The 20671-nt window shown below is 35.7% G+C and overlaps 1 protein-coding gene across 1 annotated transcript in view; it reads left to right on the top strand.

Annotated features, from left to right (window-relative positions):
• KCNH8 (potassium voltage-gated channel subfamily H member 8) overlaps window positions 1–20671 on the top strand; it is a 119789-nt gene that overhangs the window by 43103 nt on the left and 56015 nt on the right. The window contains exons 2-3 of the mRNA XM_053466581.1: window positions 12063–12296; window positions 20057–20188. Of these exons, the coding sequence (XP_053322556.1) occupies window positions 12063–12296; window positions 20057–20188 (366 nt within the window). The remainder of the gene's footprint in view (window positions 1–12062; window positions 12297–20056; window positions 20189–20671) is intronic.

Genomic DNA, 20671 nt, shown 5'->3' on the forward strand with positions numbered 1-20671 from the left:
AGCTTACTTGTAAACATTGCCAACATGAAAAAAGAGATCAAAACATTCTGTAGAGATATCCCCCCAAATACCCCCAGGCACTAAACCCGTGGACATCAGATAAATCATTCTTTCCATGAACAGAATCTTGGTGTAACATCCAAGCTTAACTTTGCTAGGTAGCCCATCTCCAAATACATCTGCTTGTATTGAATATATCAAGGGAAGGAGGAGGAAAATTCATTGCTTCTAGCCGTCCGTGAAAATTTATTCTGGCCCAAATGGCAGGGAAAATAGCACATAAATAACATATTTTGACCACTCCCAATAAGACAGGGCATTAAGGACATGGCACATATGCCAATAACCCCTTTAACACATTAACCATATACTGCTTACTGTGAATACTGACCCAGTCATGCAGCCCTTTCTCTTATTATTCAATAGAAAAAGCTTTAACATCTAACATTTCTGGGGGGTGGCTTTCTGCGTGGTGTAGGGCAGGACAAGCTGTGTATAGGGGTAGGGCTAGCTCCAGACAGCCTTTAGTGCATGGGGAGTAGGTGGAATAGGCATGGCCAAATGCACTGCTCCTCCCAAATTAAGTAACTAACTCTGAGACCCAGGGAAGTAGGGTTTCACACTGAGACTCCAGGCCAAACCTCATGTGTTCTCAGGTAATCTGCTTTATAATGTAGCCTGCTTCTAATAAAGATAATTTTTTTTCATTTGCTCCTTAAGGGAATTCAAAGTAAAGATTTTTCATGTGAGTTGAGCTGAAATAGACTGAGAACAACAAATTTGAATAATTATCATTAAAATATTGTGTGGTTATGTACATATCTAAAACTCAAGTAACTGGGTGCATATATGTGTGCCTTTGAAATGCCTATTTGGTGTACATTGTATGGTAGAGTGTGCTGTCATGTTTTTCCCATAACTGTCAACTATACTTGTTACAAGTAGTAGTAGTAGTAGTGTCGGCTGTTTATACAAAAGAGCTTTATGTCTCTCTACCCAATTATTTTAAGGAAACTGGGTATAAAGGATATATATGCCTGAGAGTGTGGTACAGCCTAGAAAAATTAAGGAACTGGTTGTTTTCTTGCGATCTTGTATATACATGGTTTATTACTTATTGCTCTCTCGAGTTTATATTTCAAATTATTATTTTTAATTATCTCTGAAACATGCTCTTGTGTGATACCTTTAATATAAGTAAGTCAGCCTATTCCATTATGTAACCTTTGGTGGTATTTGAATGGTGATATTAGGAATTATTTTTCTGGTGTTGATTTACAAAACACAAGCTGTTTCTTAAATGCAAAATCTGGTTCTCAATTACAAATGTCAAGTCAGTAGCAAGTCGAGGAAAAGTCCTTGAGTTGCCAGTGCAGCTCACATTGAATTGTAGTTATTGTAAAACAGCACCTGAAGCATTTTTATATTAAGTTACATTTGGTTTGCCACTGACTTTTAATGTTAAGTTGCAACGTCAGATGGTGCCTGTAACCTCCCATCCATAGGCAAAGGATAGTGGGCATGGGCAGAGGCTCAGGCTATGCTTTGTGTCTCCCCTAGTTTATTATATTGGGACCCCCATCCCGCTGGGAATGGATGGGGTGAGTATAATTGGGCTCTATTTATTTTACTTTCAGAATTCATTAATACTAAATGTTGCAAGTTTCAAGTGAGGGCATGCAAATGCCAGAAAATTATTTTCCCCTGTGAAATGCCAACAAAACTACACCTGAGTTCCCTTCTCCCAAATGAACTTATATTCTTTGTGTTAAAATACATAAAGATACAATTATTCCAGGTTGTCTTGTAAACCAGATGACAATGCTCCTCTAGTTTTAGATAAGGCATTGGATTAATGTTGTTAGAATGTGAGGGTTATGGCATGTGTAACATTTTACCTGTATAACCCTTGGCCTATGGAAACAGTGTTGCTCATTTCCCAACCCACTCCCTTCAAATGAACTACAAACCTTAATTTACCGCACATCTCAGTTCAACCAAGCTTTGTTAGATGGCATATATTATAACTTGTCCAAACACCATACAGCTCACCAGAACTGTTTGGCATAACATGACCTCAAAAAAACAAATCATTGTTATACGAAGTGCAGTTGTTGGGTATGACAAACTGGTTCAATAATATATGCTATTTCCATGCCATCTAAGCGAAAGGTGCACGTTCAAGGTAAAGTATGATTACTATAGAAAGTCTGTTACACATGAGTAATATGTAGATAAAGTATTTTAAACATGTATGCATTGTGTTGTGTGCATGTCATAGTTTTGATTTTTAGTACTCATAAAGATTTAACATTTGAAATGATCTGTTTGTTATATTGACTTTCCATTTAATTATTAGCATTCAGATAATGAAGTATTTGTAAAGTCTACTATTGGCTATAACACTATCAGTATTTTACAAGGTGTTATCCAAAAAATGTGAGTTTACATCACACAAATGGTAATAAATATTACCATTTACCTCTATGATATACATTAGAATGTTTTTGTAAAAATCTAGAATGATTGCTATGATTTCATGTATTGGTGACAGAAATGTCAGAATAAATGTAGAAACAAAGACAAATGGGATGGACCCCAAAGACATCAACCAAGGATCGTTATTTGGTAATTTAGGGTAGTTAACCTTTCAAAAAGATCAAAATGACCTAGCTATGATCTAACGATCTAACCATAAAAACGAGTTAGTCAGGGCTGGATTAGTTGAGGAGCACACTGAGCAATTGCTCCAGAGCAGGAGCACTGTGATGGCACGATACCTCTCAGTACTTACAGAATGTGGTAAGTACTATGGCCTGTAGCCCACTAACACTGCCTGCTGGCAAGTGACGTCATTTCCATGCACACAGCACAGTGCCGAATGCACGCATATGACAAACAGTGTCATTGAGGTAGCTACAGGCCACATCATGTAAATACTGTGGCCTAGAACTCCCTCACTGTGCTGTGCTAGAAAAGACATCACACATCCAGTGTGCAGTGTCAGTGAGGGAGCAAGAAGGACTGGGCTTCTCAAGAAGCAAGTGGCTCTGATGTCACAAAAGAATAAGAATCATATACCTGAACATGTTTTTTCCAATCAGTAATGCTATTCATATTTAAATGAAATAATTTGTGTTCATGTCACTTTATAATATACAGTGTCATTGATCATAGCATATACATTTTATTACAAGCAACAGATATTATGGTACAGCATACAGAGATAGGACCTAAAAAGTGTGTAGTAGCTTGTATGTATTTTACTCTTACTACTAACTACAAGAGTATTCAAATAGTATGCTTATAACCAGGAGAATCATTGTTTCAAGATTGTAATAATGGCCTTATTTTTTGGCCCTGATGGCCTATTCTAATCATTTAATTCTAATTTACTAAATTCACTAAAGAGCGGTTTGCAGAAGAAATTAACAATTCATGTAAATCACCACCAGTGAGCTTCTCCAACAACATGAGACTATTTAGCCTCGTATATTGTATAGTTAAATAAATTAGATGACTTTTAAGAAATCTCCCTATATTAACTATGGATTATGGATGCAGGAGAAGCTCACTAGGGCTTTAATTTTATAATACATAAAGAACATGGTAAAGTCTTGGTTTACTGAATATGTCCCACTGAGACACCTGATAATGGCTAGTTTTTGACATTTTTAAGACAGTATAATTTATTATTATTATGTACAAAGCTACATTTTTCTTCCTGAATGTATTACTAAGAAAACATTTCCATACCACAACCATTTATTGAACTACAAAAGAAGTAGTGCAGAATAACACATTTTAATAGAAAGCATATTTTTTATTAGTTGGCATACACAGTGCAAGGTTTATATCTTCTATGTTCATATTAATTTGTATTTATTTGCATATATTCTGCATATTTCCAGAGTAGTGTGCAGTATGCAAAGTAACCTGGTCCATTTATAGATTTTGCTAAAAGTAGATTAGACACATTAGTTAATTAATTAACCAGAAAAATGCTTACCACAGGATCTGTGTGTTTACCCGCTAATGCCTGTTATACACATGGGATTTTCTTAATAAGTGCCAGGAGATAAAAATAAGTAGTACAAGGAAAATGTGTTTCAGAAAAATGAAAGTACAGTGCTGATTAACGAGATTCAGAGCCGTGGTTTTATAGAAAGCAAAATAAAACCGTTTTTGGTTGAAGGTGGGTAACAGTCAACTGTCAACTGATCATATATTGGTTTCCTCTGCATATACTAAAACATTATTAAAATTAAAATGCCATTATTGTCTGAGGTTACTTTAGGGGCTTTGATGCATAATTAACTTGTATAGAGAGAAGCATATTTAAAAGAGCACTACAGCTAACATAGGTATTTTAATGCAAATGATAACAGAGAGGTATTTTGAAATTATCACTCTGTGCCAGTTCTGTAGGGTACACTCATATGCATTTGGCTCTTTGTCCACACATTCCCTACTATTTTGTGTGCACAAGATACATTCAGCAGAACAATTCTTCTTCCTTGTGATATATACCGTATTTGCTCGATTATAAGACAAGGTTTTTTTCAGAGCAAATGCTCTGAAAAATGCCCCTCGTCTTATAATCGGGGGCGTCTTATAATCAGACCTCAAATAGGTCTGACTATGAGACTAAGATCCAGATCCCCCGCAGCGCTGCAGGGCACCTGGATCCTTCTGCCCCCCCAACTTACCGGTGCTTCTGAGTCCCCGGTGTGTAGCCGGGGCAGCGTGTAGACAACTTCCGCTGCTAGCCGCACCTCCTTCCGGTTAGCAGCGGGGGTTGTCTACGCGAATCGCTGTCAGAGATCAGAGTTCCCCTCACCGGGGAATTCTCTCTGACAGCCGGGGAAGGTCTGCGCGATGGACACAGACAACCCCCGCTGCTAACCACACCTCCTTCTAGCTGCCCGGACAACACAGCGGGAAACAGAAGCACCCGTAAGGTTTTTTTTTTTGGTCGTCTTAGTCGTCTTAGGTTCATGCATTTTCTTTTTTTCCTAAATTAATATTCAGATTTGGGGGGTCATCTTATAATCAGGGTCATCTTATAATCGAGCAAATAAGGTATTTATACTGGCTCAGAAAACATTGGGGGTGCACCCCCTGTGCTCGTGCTTGGATCAGCTCATGCATTTAGTAATACCAATACTAAAATAATTTGATTTGAAACTATGTTCCTTGGAGATTTAACCACTGTCCAGTTGCACACTATGTTGCCGTTCACAACTTTTGTCCAATTTACCTTCAGCAGAATGACATTTAGTTCCCATCTCTTTACACAATGACAGGAGTCTTCGGTTGCTTTGTCCTTGGCAGAGATACATTGTACATGAACTGAGTATGCCAAAAAACATGAGCTAATCACAATGCCAAATTATGCTTCTTCGACTGCAGCTAGAAATGTTTCAGGTCCCATTATTTTTGTTGAATTGACTTTTTTCCTCTACATATTCTAATACTTGGTATATATTATCCTTTCTTTTTGCAACTTTTAATACATACATTTTCCACATCTCTCAATTGCTAAAATGCTAATGTGTATTTTTATTCTCTCTCATCCTGACTACAGTTACTTACTGAAAAGGCTGCTGAAAGGATAAAAACATTATCCTCCTCAATCAGTGTCTGTTTCCTTTTTGATTAAATCACTGTCTTTGCTCCCTATTAAAGTCTGCATTCACCAGAAAATAATTCTCCTTTGCAGTCTTTCATTTCTTGCATCTTCTCAGTCCTTTATAACATTCCTGTTGCTATCTGCATTTTGCTCAATCCATTGCTACTAAAAATATAATATACAAATACGGTTTCACTAAAGTGGCCTAGAGAAAAAAACCTTCTACGGTACCATAGAAGGAAGTCCTTACACCAATTTCCACATTTTCCTAATTCTTACACCTAAAATGAAAAATGTACCAATGTTCTTCCAACAAGGTACAAATAAATAACAAGTAATACGTAGCTGCCATCTTGCAGCTGTTTGTGGATAATAGCCTTACAACTGGTCTATTTATCCTCAGCGCTGCCCTAGGCCACCAGCCATGCCTTCTGGGCTGCGTCCTTCTTCGGAGTGGCTCTTCATATCTGGCACCTTTTTTAATGCTTTTGAAGACTCTCTCTTTTAGATGGTCCATTAAGTAGTTGGCCCATTAAGCTGCTTCACTGGGTCTGAAGGGCAGTTTCTTTTTCAGTTTTTTCACATACACTCCCTGACTTAAGACATGGTTACTACTCCTTTAAACAATTAATTAAACAATTAAAGTGGCCTATTTAAATTACTGTGCAATGGTATAGGAAACCTATGCCTTATTGATTAAGATAAGTATAATAGTTTAATAGTAAACTAGTTTAACATTTCATTTTTAACAATCAATAATTTCATTATAAACACAAATTACAGGGATGCGTTTTATGATAGTAAGATTATTCAGTGTAAGAACTGTTGCTGCTTTGTAGTCATCTAAGTATCCCAAAGGTACTGAAGAACATTTTCATAATGATATATACATTAGGTCACCAAGGAATACTTTCTAAAGCATTGAAAATCATCTGAATTATATATTTATCATCTGAGGGCCTCTCTGACTTCATTTTCCTTTATATATTTGATATACTTATTTCTTTCATCATTGCCAACAAAATCAATTGACCAAATGAACAGGGCTACAACCCATACAAATAGCTAATATGCAGCTGCCTAAAGACATTATATCATTCAAACATTGAAACTGATTTTTTTTTTTTTAAATATGATATTTTTGAAAACTTATTTTCAGCCTGATACTAGTAATACGAATATGGGGAGTGGCCCTTAAAGAAGCTTTACTAAACATTGACAATTCTATTAAGTTCCACTCAAGTAATTATCTAGTCTACATTCTGCTATTGTTAATTGAAGCTGAAAAGATTTGATGATTATAGCAGATAAGGAATGCTTTACTACTATTTTACAATATGTTTGATGAGCGCATATTACAAGAGGATGTTTTTTGTCAGTTTACAAAATATTACACTAGGGTTGCATACCTGCCTCCTTTAATTCATCTTCACTGGCACGCCATTTTATTTATATAGTAATTTATTATTAAAACATAATTTACTACTGTAGATTGAAATCATGTTTTTTTGTTTTTGTATCCATAGTTGACAACTGTTTGGCTTTTCCCCCAGAGTTCAGTGGGGAACAACCTGCTTACCTTGGGTTTTTGAGTCCGTTTATTTTTTCTGACCACATTCTGGCTACTTTCCACCAACTTTCCCTAGCTAACTGCCCAGTTCCTCCCATCAAAGACTACCTACCCCATGTTTGTCTAACCCCATGGAAAGCTAGCCTTAAAGAAGGGAGTGGCTTTGGGTAGCCTACCCTGGAAAATACTCAGGTATTCTTGGGCACATTTATGGCAGTGTATAGACCAGGTTGACTACTCTAAATATATTCACTCACATGCCCTGTGTTGTTATGTGTTATTACAACATACACAATTCCTGTTCTAGATGTAATACAGCTCAATAATAGTTATGAATATCTCTTTGTCAATTATTTATCTAAATGTGTATGCTGCATCTTGTTTGTTTGTTTATTTGGCTGTTTAATTATATGTGCTGTTTAATTATATTTGCAAAATATATACTATAAATAAATGAACCATTTACCTAAAAATAAAATGCAAAGAAATAATCTTTATTTTTATATATTTTAGATTTTTAGAAAATGCTTATCATTCAAGAATTAAAGTATTCTATACACTTAAAAGTGCTGTAACAGTAATATATTTTTGTAACATGCAAAAGGATTTTTCCTTTCCATTTGACATTCACATTTGCTTAGGTCAGAATTTAAGTCAGATTAGATAGGAAAGATTAATGGCCTTACCACAGCTAATTGTAATATAAACAACAGGGTACCCAGGAGTAAACTAATTTAATTACTGCACATGCTATCTGAATATAAAAAAAAAATCTGTTATTTTCCATAATGCTTTTTTTTCACAGCATCTAGTCACTTTTGATGACTGACTGTTTTAACAAAAAGATGACCTACATAAATAATATTTAACGGCTAATTGGAATTAAGTTAAAAAATCTAAAACAATTATGCCGTATAAGCTTTATTCCTACACAACTCCCCATTGCATTGATTTTAACTGGTTAATTATTTAAAACACATTTATTTAAAGCAACGTGTGCAGTACCTAAAAATATTCTGGTAAAATAATTGTAATGCTTTTATTTCCACATGATCCTAATGCATTTGTAAACATTTTGATTTACATTTTAATTACTCGGTTGTTTAGTTAAACTTTAATTACATTTTCTTAAATTGTTTTCATTTATGAAGTATACATTTTCTGAAGCAGACATGAATACACTTGTACATTTGAACTTGTACAAATTGCAAATTTAACCAAATTTGCCAATTTCATCAATTCATACGAATCACCAAAAAAGAGGCCAGACCCAAAGTAGACAAAAACAAAGCAAAAAGCTCTGAGAACTTTCCAGGTATGCCTATTTCCCATGACACACCTAGAGCAGCAGTGTTTGGTGTAGCTGCTGCAGGTTCTAGAGTGCTTTCCCAACCTAAACAGGTGGCAACCCTACATACTTCCCTAGTGTCTCTCTTGAGGAGGGCTTGTCCCTTTTTGTGCTTCAAATCCGTTTGCCACTCTTTCTTCCCTTGATGACCCTGTTTTCTAGGAGCACGTCATATTTGCTGGCTATGAGAGTACCAGTGTCCTACTGCCCCGAAATTCACAAAAATATGTATAGCAACAGCATAGCGTGTGTTTTGAAACTGTATTTCATAAATAAAATACATTATTCTTCGTATAAAGACCTTACTAAATTACATAAACAGCTATCAATAGGTCAAATGGTAAATAGGTAGTAAGTTCAGCGAGCAGCAGCCCCTCAACAGAAGAATAAGGACATATCATCGTCACAAGCAGTTTAATTTGAATTTGTTTATTTTATGTAATTTACCATTTTCAGCTTCTTATAGGATATACATAAGTACACAGTCTTAGGACCGTGATCATGTTTAAGTTAATGCTTGAATAAAGTTAGTTGGGGTTATTCATTATAAAGCATATGTAATAATAATAATATGAAATATTGATGACTAATTCCACAACTATACCCTACTCAGCCACACATTTATTAATTAGGCATATATTTTAAACTTTATTCTATATCTGTTTTTTGTTTTTTTTTGTATCTGTGTCATGACAGGGAAGCTTCAAAAAGAAGAATATATATACTATTACCATACCTTCTCCACAATATCTTATAATAAAGCCATTATGTTATTATCATTTAGGTGAGATTGTCTTTGAAAAAGCTAAATCACTCATACGGCTTAATCATTCTGCTCTACTGCCTCTAAGACAGGGGCACTGCAAGTAATGTCGAAGGGAGGCAAAGCATTGCCTAAGGCTGATATTTTATGTACTCAACCAGTTCTAGCTGTACATTGGATGTTGGGATTGTGACTGCCGAGGAAGCTATGCTGATCTTACTACCAATTTAATTAACTGGAAAAGCTAATGTCAAAATGTCCACAAACTCTGGTAACAACTTTTCCGCAGATTGCAAAAACTCCTTCCATTTCTTAGCTATTTCAGTCTGCCTATATATTGCATTTCTGAGAACAAAATAAATAATTATATAATGTTTATATAAAAAGAGCAAATTCAACCCATTTTGCAATAAAAGTACTTATGCAACAGAATCAACCATTGTGTGGTACAATATCTTGGAATGCCCTCTCTCCTATGGGGAAGATCTATCGCTTTTACCGTATTCAGCCCATGGTCTCGCTTTCTGAAATTGATACAATGAAAACATCCATAAAACTAGGGATCGTCATGTAATGATTGCTTGTTATTGGAAACAATACATCATAAGTCAAAAAACCCTAAACCTTATCACTCCATCCATAATGACAGGTTCCTCCACATCAAAGCGTATTTCCTCGAATATAAGATGCTCCTGCTTAGGATTTAACCCCTTAAGGACAATGGGCGGTCCCTAAACCCATTGAACACAATGCATTTTGAGCCCGTACATGTACGGGCTTTGTCATTAAGGGGTTAAAAAAAATACTAGGTTTATAGTTGGTGTGATCTCTGATGAGTTACATTCATTAAGCAGGCAATCTGTAGTTGAATGGAACATCTCACCTCACAAGCTTCACTATGAATTGTGAAGACCCAACCACAACCACATCAAGCTTCTGCAATACGGGTTGGGTTGACCCTGCATAATGCATTGTTATATTGGTGAGATAACTTACAAGAAATCTCTAAATAACTCTGTAATGGGGTGACCCAATTTAGCCCTTTCCATTGTTAAGTACTATCTTTTAAAGCCATGCATAGAAAAATAGAAAACATGCATAAATGACAGGCACAAACTACACAAGTCTACAAAGTGAGATGTAAAATCGTTATAAATAAATGTGCCATGCACATGTCTCATGTTTCACAGTAGATGCGTAATAATAATGATGCATGTACACATCCAGAAATGTTAGTTGTCTGTTTTGTACTTGAAAATGTCAGTGGTATGACTGACAACTTTTCCAGTGGGGTTTCACCTCTGTCGTGACCCTATGTTTGCAATATATTTGATGTGGCTTAAAACTGAGTCTGTAAAAAAAGTTACCAGCAACAAACATTTTTATATTTATTCAATATTCATACTTTAATAATAAATCTGTTTAATTATCACCAGAAACAAAATAGTGGGGTGGCATGAGAATATATACTTATATGAAAATGATAGTACCAAACTATGTATATTTTCTTCAAATATTACACATGAAGACCATTTTATGAAGTGGAAGTACTTCCTTTGCATAGTATTTTTGTAAATAATCAGGCACATTTAACTATTTTATGTTAAAGTAATTAACATGTCTAATTGTTTTTGCTCTACATTTCAAACAGCTATTGTGCTTAACTGTTTAGACATTTAGTAACCATCCCTGAGACTCTTCCCTGCATGCTTTTCCCAGCATCATTTGATCTTGCTGTATACATGAACTGGGTCGGAGTCGAGTTTGTTAGGGAAGGAAAGGCTATCCAAACACTGCTTGTAACTAATACACAGTTTTATAAAATAAAAGGTTAGGCAGAATAGGGCAGAAAACAGGGAGTGATGTAGTACGGCCAAGGATGACTAGAGAGGCAGGTCCAAGGGGGCAGTGCTGCTACTGCAAAACTGGGGGGGGGGCTTATTGCCTTTGGCAATTGGGCCCCCTAACACATCACTGCTCAATGAGCTTGGTAGAAGGGAAGTCTATGATCTTCCCACACATCCCATTTATAATGTAGATGACTGTGCAAAGGTGATACAGCCTTTATAGAATGTAGTAAAAGGTGCTGTGCTATGATGTCATACCCCAGTGCTCAGCAGTAAGGATGACAGCCCTGACTCACTCACCCAATGCAGTGTAATGCAAGGAGCCTAGGGGCAAACTGTGTCAAAATATGTAACGTTTTTCAGAGTTGACTATTCCCACTATGACAAATTCTTATTGAATACATAAACGTTTAGCCAGTATAGATACAGGAGATATCAATTTTTTCATTAATATTATTGAATGAACCCTGGGCTAAATTTAACATGAAGAGGGCATTTATCCTGATTTAACATTTATCCTCAAGGCAGAAAAGTACATTGTGTGTTTATATTATTTACAATAAACGTTATCAAGAGTGACTGGTGGTGGACAACCAGAATCTTAATTTGTCACTTCAAAAGTAATTATAAGGGAATACATTTTCTATTTTCTATATACTATTTACATTACACAATATGAAATGATATGTTTTAGAAAGCAAACTGTCTTCTCAACTTGACTGTGGTAATTAGAGTGTTCCTCGGAGCTAATAGATATATTAATAGACATGCATGTCAAGCGGTATATTGATTTCTTTTTGTAATGCATGCGTGAACTAAATATACCCATGGGAATTAGTTTACAAACACTTAATATAGAGCTTGTAATTCCCTTTTTCAATTTGTTTTTTTTCTTCCTACAGACAGTAACTTCATCCTTGCAAATGCTCAGGTGGCCAAGGGATTCCCCATAGTTTACTGTTCAGATGGCTTCTGCGAACTTGCTGGATTTGCACGAACAGAAGTCATGCAGAAAAGTTGCAGCTGTAAATTTTTATTTGGTGCTGAAACAAATGAACAGACAACACTTGAAATTGAAATGTCACTAGAGGAAAAGAATGAATTCAAGGGGGAAATAATGTTTTACAAGAAAAATGGTAAGCCGATTCCTTTTTTCAAGGCTCAAATGGGCTTATGTTTTAATTATAGCCTTAATAAGCATTTTGTATGTTTATGAGAGTAAGACACAACACAAGTAGATAGAAAAATACTTTCCAAGGTTTGGTTTTACTTTTATGAATGATCATAATTTTGTTTCAGCTAACAATATAGCAGTAAAATTGGAAAGGTCATCGCTGATATCCATGGCTGCAAAAGTAGATGGGTAATAAATATTTACTTACTCGTAAACATAACCTTTTAATATTCATTAAGATAATGTTTATTTAAATTATAGGCAAATGTAAAACTGAAGCTAGACAAAAATGTATATTTTTAAGATGGCATTCCATATTTTATGCAAAAAATGATATATATAGATTGAACCATTCCATAAATGTTAAATATTTAGTATTAATGGTGAGATTTTCTTTCAGGACATAAAGATAATGTTACTGGTGGTTTGTCCCTGTAATGTGAAAAGCCTTTTTGTGAGTGTAATAGTACAAATGTTATTAAAGCAAGTCTGTCTAAATTAACATAATCGTAGATCTTAATCTTGTAATTTCACTTGAAACTTTAAGTAAAACCTGAAGCTGGAAGATAGCTCAAATTTGGTAAATCAGAAGTATGTTTAATACTAAAGGTATCTTTTCCAGAGACCCATGCCGTGTATATTTAGACAGGTACATTTAGTAAAGATTTGATCTTAGACTTGCTAAACCTATTCCTCTAAAATCATTTTTAGAATCAACTGCTCACATAATGTCCCTGCCATCTTAAGCGGTTCTTTGCCAAATCAGTAATGCAGAATATAGTTTTCTGAGCCAGCATTCTATATTCTCTGAAATTCCCTTTTCATTTAGTTTCTGTCCACCCCCTACTCTTGATATTTCCCCCCCCCTTTTGTTTAGATTTGAAGCTACCAGATTTAGGCTGCTCCTGACGTCTCAGAATTTCGGCCTGCCTATTGAACCCTGCCATGCTTAATCTCACTGTGGTCCTTGTGTATGCTATGTGGATCCATACCAAGATCCAGTCCCATGTATAAATGTTTGCTTTAGTGAATAAATCCCCAAACTGGAGAATGTAATTTATACATCCACCTTAGGCTTTAATAAAAGTGCATAAGGTGAGTGTATTTGTCCCCTGTGTGAATCCACTATTTGTAACACAATTGGTTGCCCTTCCCTGCTTAGACTTAATTTTCGCTTAACGTTTTCCAGATTTACAGAAGTTGCTTTTGGAACCTGAGCCCTTAAGTCCTTGGTGTGAAGTGTATTAATACATATTAGGTTATGTGAATAATACCTTGTTGATCATCCTCTTGTACTGTATTATTCTGTTAAATTACTGTTACATTTCTAAACAATGAACTCATTACTGCAACTATTTTCGATTGGGCAAAATTGAACTCAATTTAATGACTTTGCTGTTAGAGAAAATGTTGTTAGCAGACTATTGGGTTTCAGGATTTAAACGGTCTTTAGTTGATATCTCACCTTATTATCACCTATTATCAGTGTCTTCCAGTAGTTTTTCTATGTTCTCTTTTTTAAAAGGATAGGATACACTCTGAGTACAGTTTGAGAATATTTTGAATATTGGGTAACATGTGTCTGACAACTACACTGACCATGCCAGTTGTTGCATGAGTAACCGCTAGGTGTTTAGAGAGCATGCATGGTTTTCCAATCTCTCCATAGTCTACGTTGTTTAATGTGTGTTCTGAATAAACGTGCCAAATGTTAGTCCTGATGTTGCTTATCCAATAAAGAATAACTTTTTTGGACTTAAACCAATGGCAAAGCACATATAATTAAAAAGTGATATTAATATACTGATGAGTTATGCTGTACCACCGTCAGTGTCTGGCGCCGTTTATAGTGATGGGAGTTATGTGGTACCACTGTCTATGTTTGTGTGGCTATATAATAAGAGATATTCGGTACCACCTTCAGTGTCTGGATCACTATATAATGATAGGAGTTATTCTGTTGTGTTTATTGTGAAGGGAGTGATATACCACTCCCAAGCTCAGTATATATTGATGGGTGTTATACTGTACAACTGTCATACTCAGTATATATAGTGTCACAAATCACTGGGTTTGGGAAAATGTATTTTATTATTTTTTAACTCTCTGCAATTCTAATATCATTAGTTTTCTTGTTATTTATTGTTTTCTTGTTATCTCAAAATAACCTCTGTAAGAATTTAGTGGGGGATACAATTTCCTATTCATGCCTCGGGTGCAAAAGGAGATAGCTAGGCATTTGCCCCTCTTGCTCAGCGACTTCTTTAAAGTCAGAGCAACGGATATCACTGACACATTCAGCGCAATGCTGTTTGATGGCAAAGGTGTCAATGATGATTTGTGTGGGTCCAAAAATGGCACTGACAAGCTGTTTGGGGCAAAGATGGCACTGATGAACTGTTTGGGCACAAAGATGGCACTGACAAGCTGAGGGCAAAAATGACACTGGTATGTTTGGAGGACAAGAAATTGCACTGGTAAGTTGTTTTGGGACAAAGCTGGCAGTGTGGGAAGTGAGTGACGTGTTACACGGTGAAGTCGGGAGGCCCAAAAAGGTGGGGTGATCATCATCGAAAATGAGTGTGGTAAGGGGATGCGTTAACTATATAGCCTCTCCCACTTGGGACACCAAAAAAGAAATTGCACCCAGGCAATTTTTGACCCTAGGCTTGGCCCTGCTCCCTGCCCTTGTTTGGGAGCTTTAACCCTTTGGTACCTTGTCTGGGTGAAGGGTTTATATACTCCATCATGAGATCCCTCAGCTTGCAGGGCTACTTTTGTCTATGATATGCCACAGAGAAGAATATTACTCCATTAAACATAAATTGTAAATGTAATAGGATGGAGTTTTAAATTAAAAGCAAGGTGTTTATTAAACATTATAGTAGCACCAGTGTAATAGCACAATAAAATCCATGGAGCTATCAAAGCGATAACCTAGGTGGTTGGCATTCACCAAGGCAGAAATGGCATGTATTGAACACGTGAACTGTTTCAGTTGTTTAGTTCCACTAACTATGATTGATTTTTGTGAGCTCCTAGATGTTTTCCCACAGCAAAAAATGTTCACCTTTAGTTCAGTCCAAGGACATAGTGATACTCTTTTCAGGTTCCATGATGGTTAGGATAAATGATGCATTGAGAAATGTCATACTGATAAGAAATACAAGCTTCATCCCAAGTAGACTTTTATTATTTTAGATCTTAAAGTAAATGCAGATGAATTTGACTTTGATCAAAAAAACAACACTAATATTTCCAGGAATAAAAATAGATTTTGTTATCCCATTTAAGTAAATTTCTGGGTACATTTCTAAAATACAATTAAAAACTGTATGGAGGAGTATTTTCCAGTCTATTCTGGGAGTTGTTCAGTCACAAATTTATCAACATGATATATCTAGCATCTTATCGGCTTTTCTTGAGAATAGGATTCCTGCTATTATTCTTACTTAGACAGCCTAAGCACTTTTAACATCCCACTTCAAGAAGATAGAAAAATACAATGATAAAAAAAGGTATAGAATATCCTCTGCTATAAATAAACTAGAAAAAGGTGCTGCATATAATGTTATCATATGGTCAAAATATTAAAACAACTCCTTACTAACAGATACGAGAGATACATATCTTTCCTATAGAAGTTAAAGAAAAACAACTATAAAAACTAAAATAGGTTTAGTGTTGGAAACCCTATGAAGGGCTGCGATGCCCCTTCTCATTTCTGACACTAACTGTTTGAATGTTGGGAGTCTCAATTGAGTTTATGTGAGATGAAAGTCAAGTTTAAAAAAAAAGTTCAAAAGAGGCCTACAAGACCCTCTATGAATCAATGGGGCAGATAGGGCTTCCGCAGGGTATGTGTATTAGAAATTGTTGACAGGGGCACGGACCCCACCCATACCTTCTCCCCATCAACTATTGATTAGAATATTTTAGAACAATTAAAAATATCAAACTGCAATGTAGCTAAGTAGAATGGAGAGTATTATAGGGTAGCATGTGTCTATTCAAAGGAACGTAAGGCCATCATCATGTCATTGTAAGATAATGTTTGTGCTAGCTACTAATTGGAAGCTTTTAATATCAAAACAGAAACCACTGTGATTTCTGTAATGTTTTATTATGTCAGTTACAAAATAGGTTATATATATCTTTATTTGATGGATTATTTTAGAAACATTTCTACTCAACACGTTTAAATAGGTATACAAGCCAAAGTAAAAAGAACCAAAGATTTTCCGCACCGGATAAAGCTTGTATGAGGAAACATTGTTTAATTGCTATATGCTATGGTCTGTGTATGTTTTTTCTCTGAAAAGAAGGGGGTTGCAAAGGTTTGTTTTAAAATATATACAGTAGAGAGACATATAAAGGTAGTTTTAAGATAGGAGGTATTGTAATCAGATTTTGGGTTTGATCTTAGCGTTGTGTTTGTACTGCACATAGAAACAGCATCGAACCTTTAGTCACAAAGCGCTGGTATCTGAAATAATAACACGAGTAGGAAGGATATTTCCTCACAGCTGACAAAAATAGATCAATGACACAAATCCCAGCTGATATGGTTATCAAAAGAGCGACATGACACACAGAAAGAATTTTAAATGTCCCCAGTATAGTATTTGACCTGGAAAAAAAAATAAACCAATACAACAGGTATTGTTGCTTAGCAACCAAGTTAAACAAGTGAAAACCACAGGTGGAAAAGTGAAAATGTCAGAGTCGGAAAAGTACAAAAAATGTGTCTTATGAAAACAGACACTAGCATTCCAAATCAAACACAGCTATTAGAAATAACTAACTTTCCACAATGCAAATAAACGTGCACAATGATACACAAGAATTAATAATAATCAGTGTAATATCAATTAAAATTGCTTATCGAAATAGATATAATGTTATCATACAACATACAATATAGATTTATGTTGTGTAAAAGTATTAAATTATGTATACATGCTCTTTTGTTTGCCGGAGGGTTGTGGTTTCAACTAACTGAATACATTTTGGATTATGAAGGGCCAACTCTGGTAAGCTTCTCCTACAAGAAGGGATGAGCTGGCTCTGTGTAGTATATAGTTCAATCATTAAGGTCATTTTTAAGATCCCTTATTTAACTATGTATTATACTGGATTAACTCATATCTTCTTGTAGCAGAAGAAGCTTGTTGGGTCTTTCTTGAGTATTATCAGGGAGTTGGGAAAACTCCCAGCCATGACTCTTCGAGGTCTGTTTACTGTTTGCTTGAGAGTTGGCAACAGTAAACTTGCATGCGTTGGACAAAAGTCATAATTCACTAAAGCCAAGTTGCATTAGCAAAAAAAAAGCTTGCATACACTTGCATGTAGGAAATAAGAGATTATGAGAGTGCATGTTATTTAAAAGAGTGGACAATTGCCAAATTCACTAATGTGAGAGTTGCCAATTACTTTAAATGCCAATTTTTTCCTTGGTGAAGAAAAAACTCTTCATAAGATCTAGCCATGTCAAGAACACTCTCTAGGTGGTAAGTGTATAATTGTTAAAGTCTACAATCAAGAGAAGACTCCGTGAACGTAAATATAGAAGGTTTTCTACTGGTAAGCTTCAAGAATAGAAATGCCAGATTAGACTTTGGCAGAAAACATATAAAAATGCCTGCCCCGTTTATTCTTTGGACTGATTCAACTAAGATCAAACTATTCTACAATGATGGGAGGAGAAGCGTACGGACAAGGGAAGGAACAGCTCATACTCCCAAATATACCACATTGTCTGTGAAACATGGAAACATAGTGGAGGCAGTGTTATAACATAAGCATGTATGGCTGCCAGTGGAACTGAGTAACTAATGTTTATTGGTGATATGACTGCTGACATGCAGCAGCAGCAGCATGAATTCTATAGTGTATACTATCAGCCAAATGCTGCAGAACTGATAGGTGATTTGTAGTACAGGTTGACATTGACCTAAGACAAGTTGCAAAAGGAACCAAAGAGCTTTTCAAGGTAAAGAAGGGAATATTCTTAAATAGCTGTCAGTAACCTGATATCACTTTCTGAAGACAAAACTCAAGGCAGAAAGACCCAAACAAGCAGCAACTTAAGACAGCTGCATTAAAGGCCTGGCAAAATGTAATTAGAGAGGAAACCTAGAATTTTGTGATGGCCAAGGTTTTCAGACTTCAGGCAGCCATTCACTGCAAAATATTTCCAACCAAGTATTGAGAAGGATCATTGCGTTTATGATTACCTTAGTTTGTCCACTTGCTTTGGAGCTCCTCAAAAACGGGGCACTATGTACAAAAATTGTAGTAATTCTTAATGGTTTATATGATATTTTCGGGAAACCCCTTGGATTGTGCTGGCCTAGAGAGCAAAATTATGGAACCCCACAGTACATGTTGGAATGGTAGCAGAGAAGAGGATATTAGTTTTCTTTAAATCTTGGACAAAAGTAATACTTTATGGAAAATATTATCTGAATGAATTCAACATCCAAGGTTACCAGATATGCAATCTTCATTATTTTAGAGAGAGATAGTCCCCCCCCCCACCCGAGTCATAGAGTAGAAATGACTGATTAGATTAATTGCATTTATTTAAATATATTGATATCTATCAAGGCTGGTGATATGAACCAAAATAAAAGAACCTGTATCAGACAGCTAATATAATAAATTGCCTGTTATTTCTAAGTATGTATAATAACATCACAGTCATACACTGGAAGTGGCCAGATGGATACATACTGTTCGTTTGCGTTTAATGTTGCAACTTTACACGGCTATTGACAGGTTAGACTGTACACATGTAGGAGAGGGACATGATTATTTTTGGAGGCAGACAATGGAATCACAGCAGCTTGAATGACAGATTGTGTTATGCTTCATTATGTTTTAACCAGCAATGGCTTAGGAAAAGGTATAGGTGCAAGCACAGACACACAGCCTGGTTCCCAGTCATTTTTCCCATTTTAAAGCTGCTGAATCCATGCCTTATCCATGGTCAGTGCACACTATCCTGCTAGACAGGTTAGAGTATAACATCATGTAAGGGGGGGGGCAAGAGGTTCTACAAAGTGTTCCGTATAGAACATGTAGGATATAGCGTCTTACATTTTATTTCAAAGGAACAGCCCTCATTACATTAACAGTAATGAGTTAATCAGAAAAAAGATAGATAGATAGATAGATAGATAGATAGATAGATAGATAGATAGATTCATATCTACATGAGTAGTTAATGCAGTTGAGAAATGTATAATACGTGATATCTGGAGGAATTACTTATCTTTTAAATGAAATGCAAAAAACTTGTGATTTATTCAGAGGAAGATGCAACATAGTAAATAGGAAACGTCAGATGTTGTATTTGGCATACTGAGAATTATCCCATTAAAATCAGGATTTGCTCAATAAAGTGCTTCAAAGGGAAACCGTGATTTTGAAAAGAAAAAAAATATAAGAAGCTTCATTAAGCCATGTTAATGACCACGGTAGATACATTTTGCATTTAAATCAATGCTTTACTTCCACAAAGAAGGGGACTGCTAAGCTCTATCCGATGAGACAAGAAGATTTACATATGCTGAGCAGCTGTGGTTTCCTGACGATTGACCTTTCCAATAAGATTTAGTTGAAATTACATTAGTTGCAGCTCTTAGAATTTGGATTTGTACTTTTATTTCTACTAGAGCTGAGAGCTTGAATTAAACATGCTGTATTTTTGTATTTTAGGTACATCATTCTGGTGCCTACTGGACATTGTTCCCATAAAGAATGAGAAAGGAGATGTGGTTCTATTTTTGTCCTCATTTAAGGATATTACTGACACAAAAGTCAAGATTGCCCAAGAGGATAAAAAAGATGGTTTGTAACAAATTACCTAATTGCTCTATGTATTTAGTCGAATGGTGATGCGTTGGATTTGGCTGTATTCCTTTGTTTCAAGTATAATAAAAAGATAAATGGAGTGTTTATGCTGTGATGAGGTGCTAAGTACCAGGCAAATTCAACTTTTCCAAATACTACAGTAATACAGATGAATCACCATTCTTGTTAAAAATGCACCTTTCATAGCAACAGGGATGGAAACATAGTCATCACATCATGCTGCTTTAAATATTGATATAAGGGCAATACAGCAATGCATGTAGTGGTTTAACCCTTTCAAGCATGTTTGCAGGGCTGTCTGAAGTAGGGCTTAAGGAGCAGCTCCCTCAAGTGTTCCTCAGGGGCTCATAGAGACTGTTTCTTGTGCCCAACAACTGCTATTTCTTTCTGAAGAAAAGTTATATATGTAGGATATTCATCATACTAATGCGCCTGATTCATTCAACAGAAATTATCCAA

The sequence above is a fragment of the Spea bombifrons genome, chromosome 5 (assembly GCF_027358695.1).
Source record: "Spea bombifrons isolate aSpeBom1 chromosome 5, aSpeBom1.2.pri, whole genome shotgun sequence".
Taxonomy (NCBI): domain Eukaryota; kingdom Metazoa; phylum Chordata; class Amphibia; order Anura; family Pelobatidae; genus Spea; species Spea bombifrons.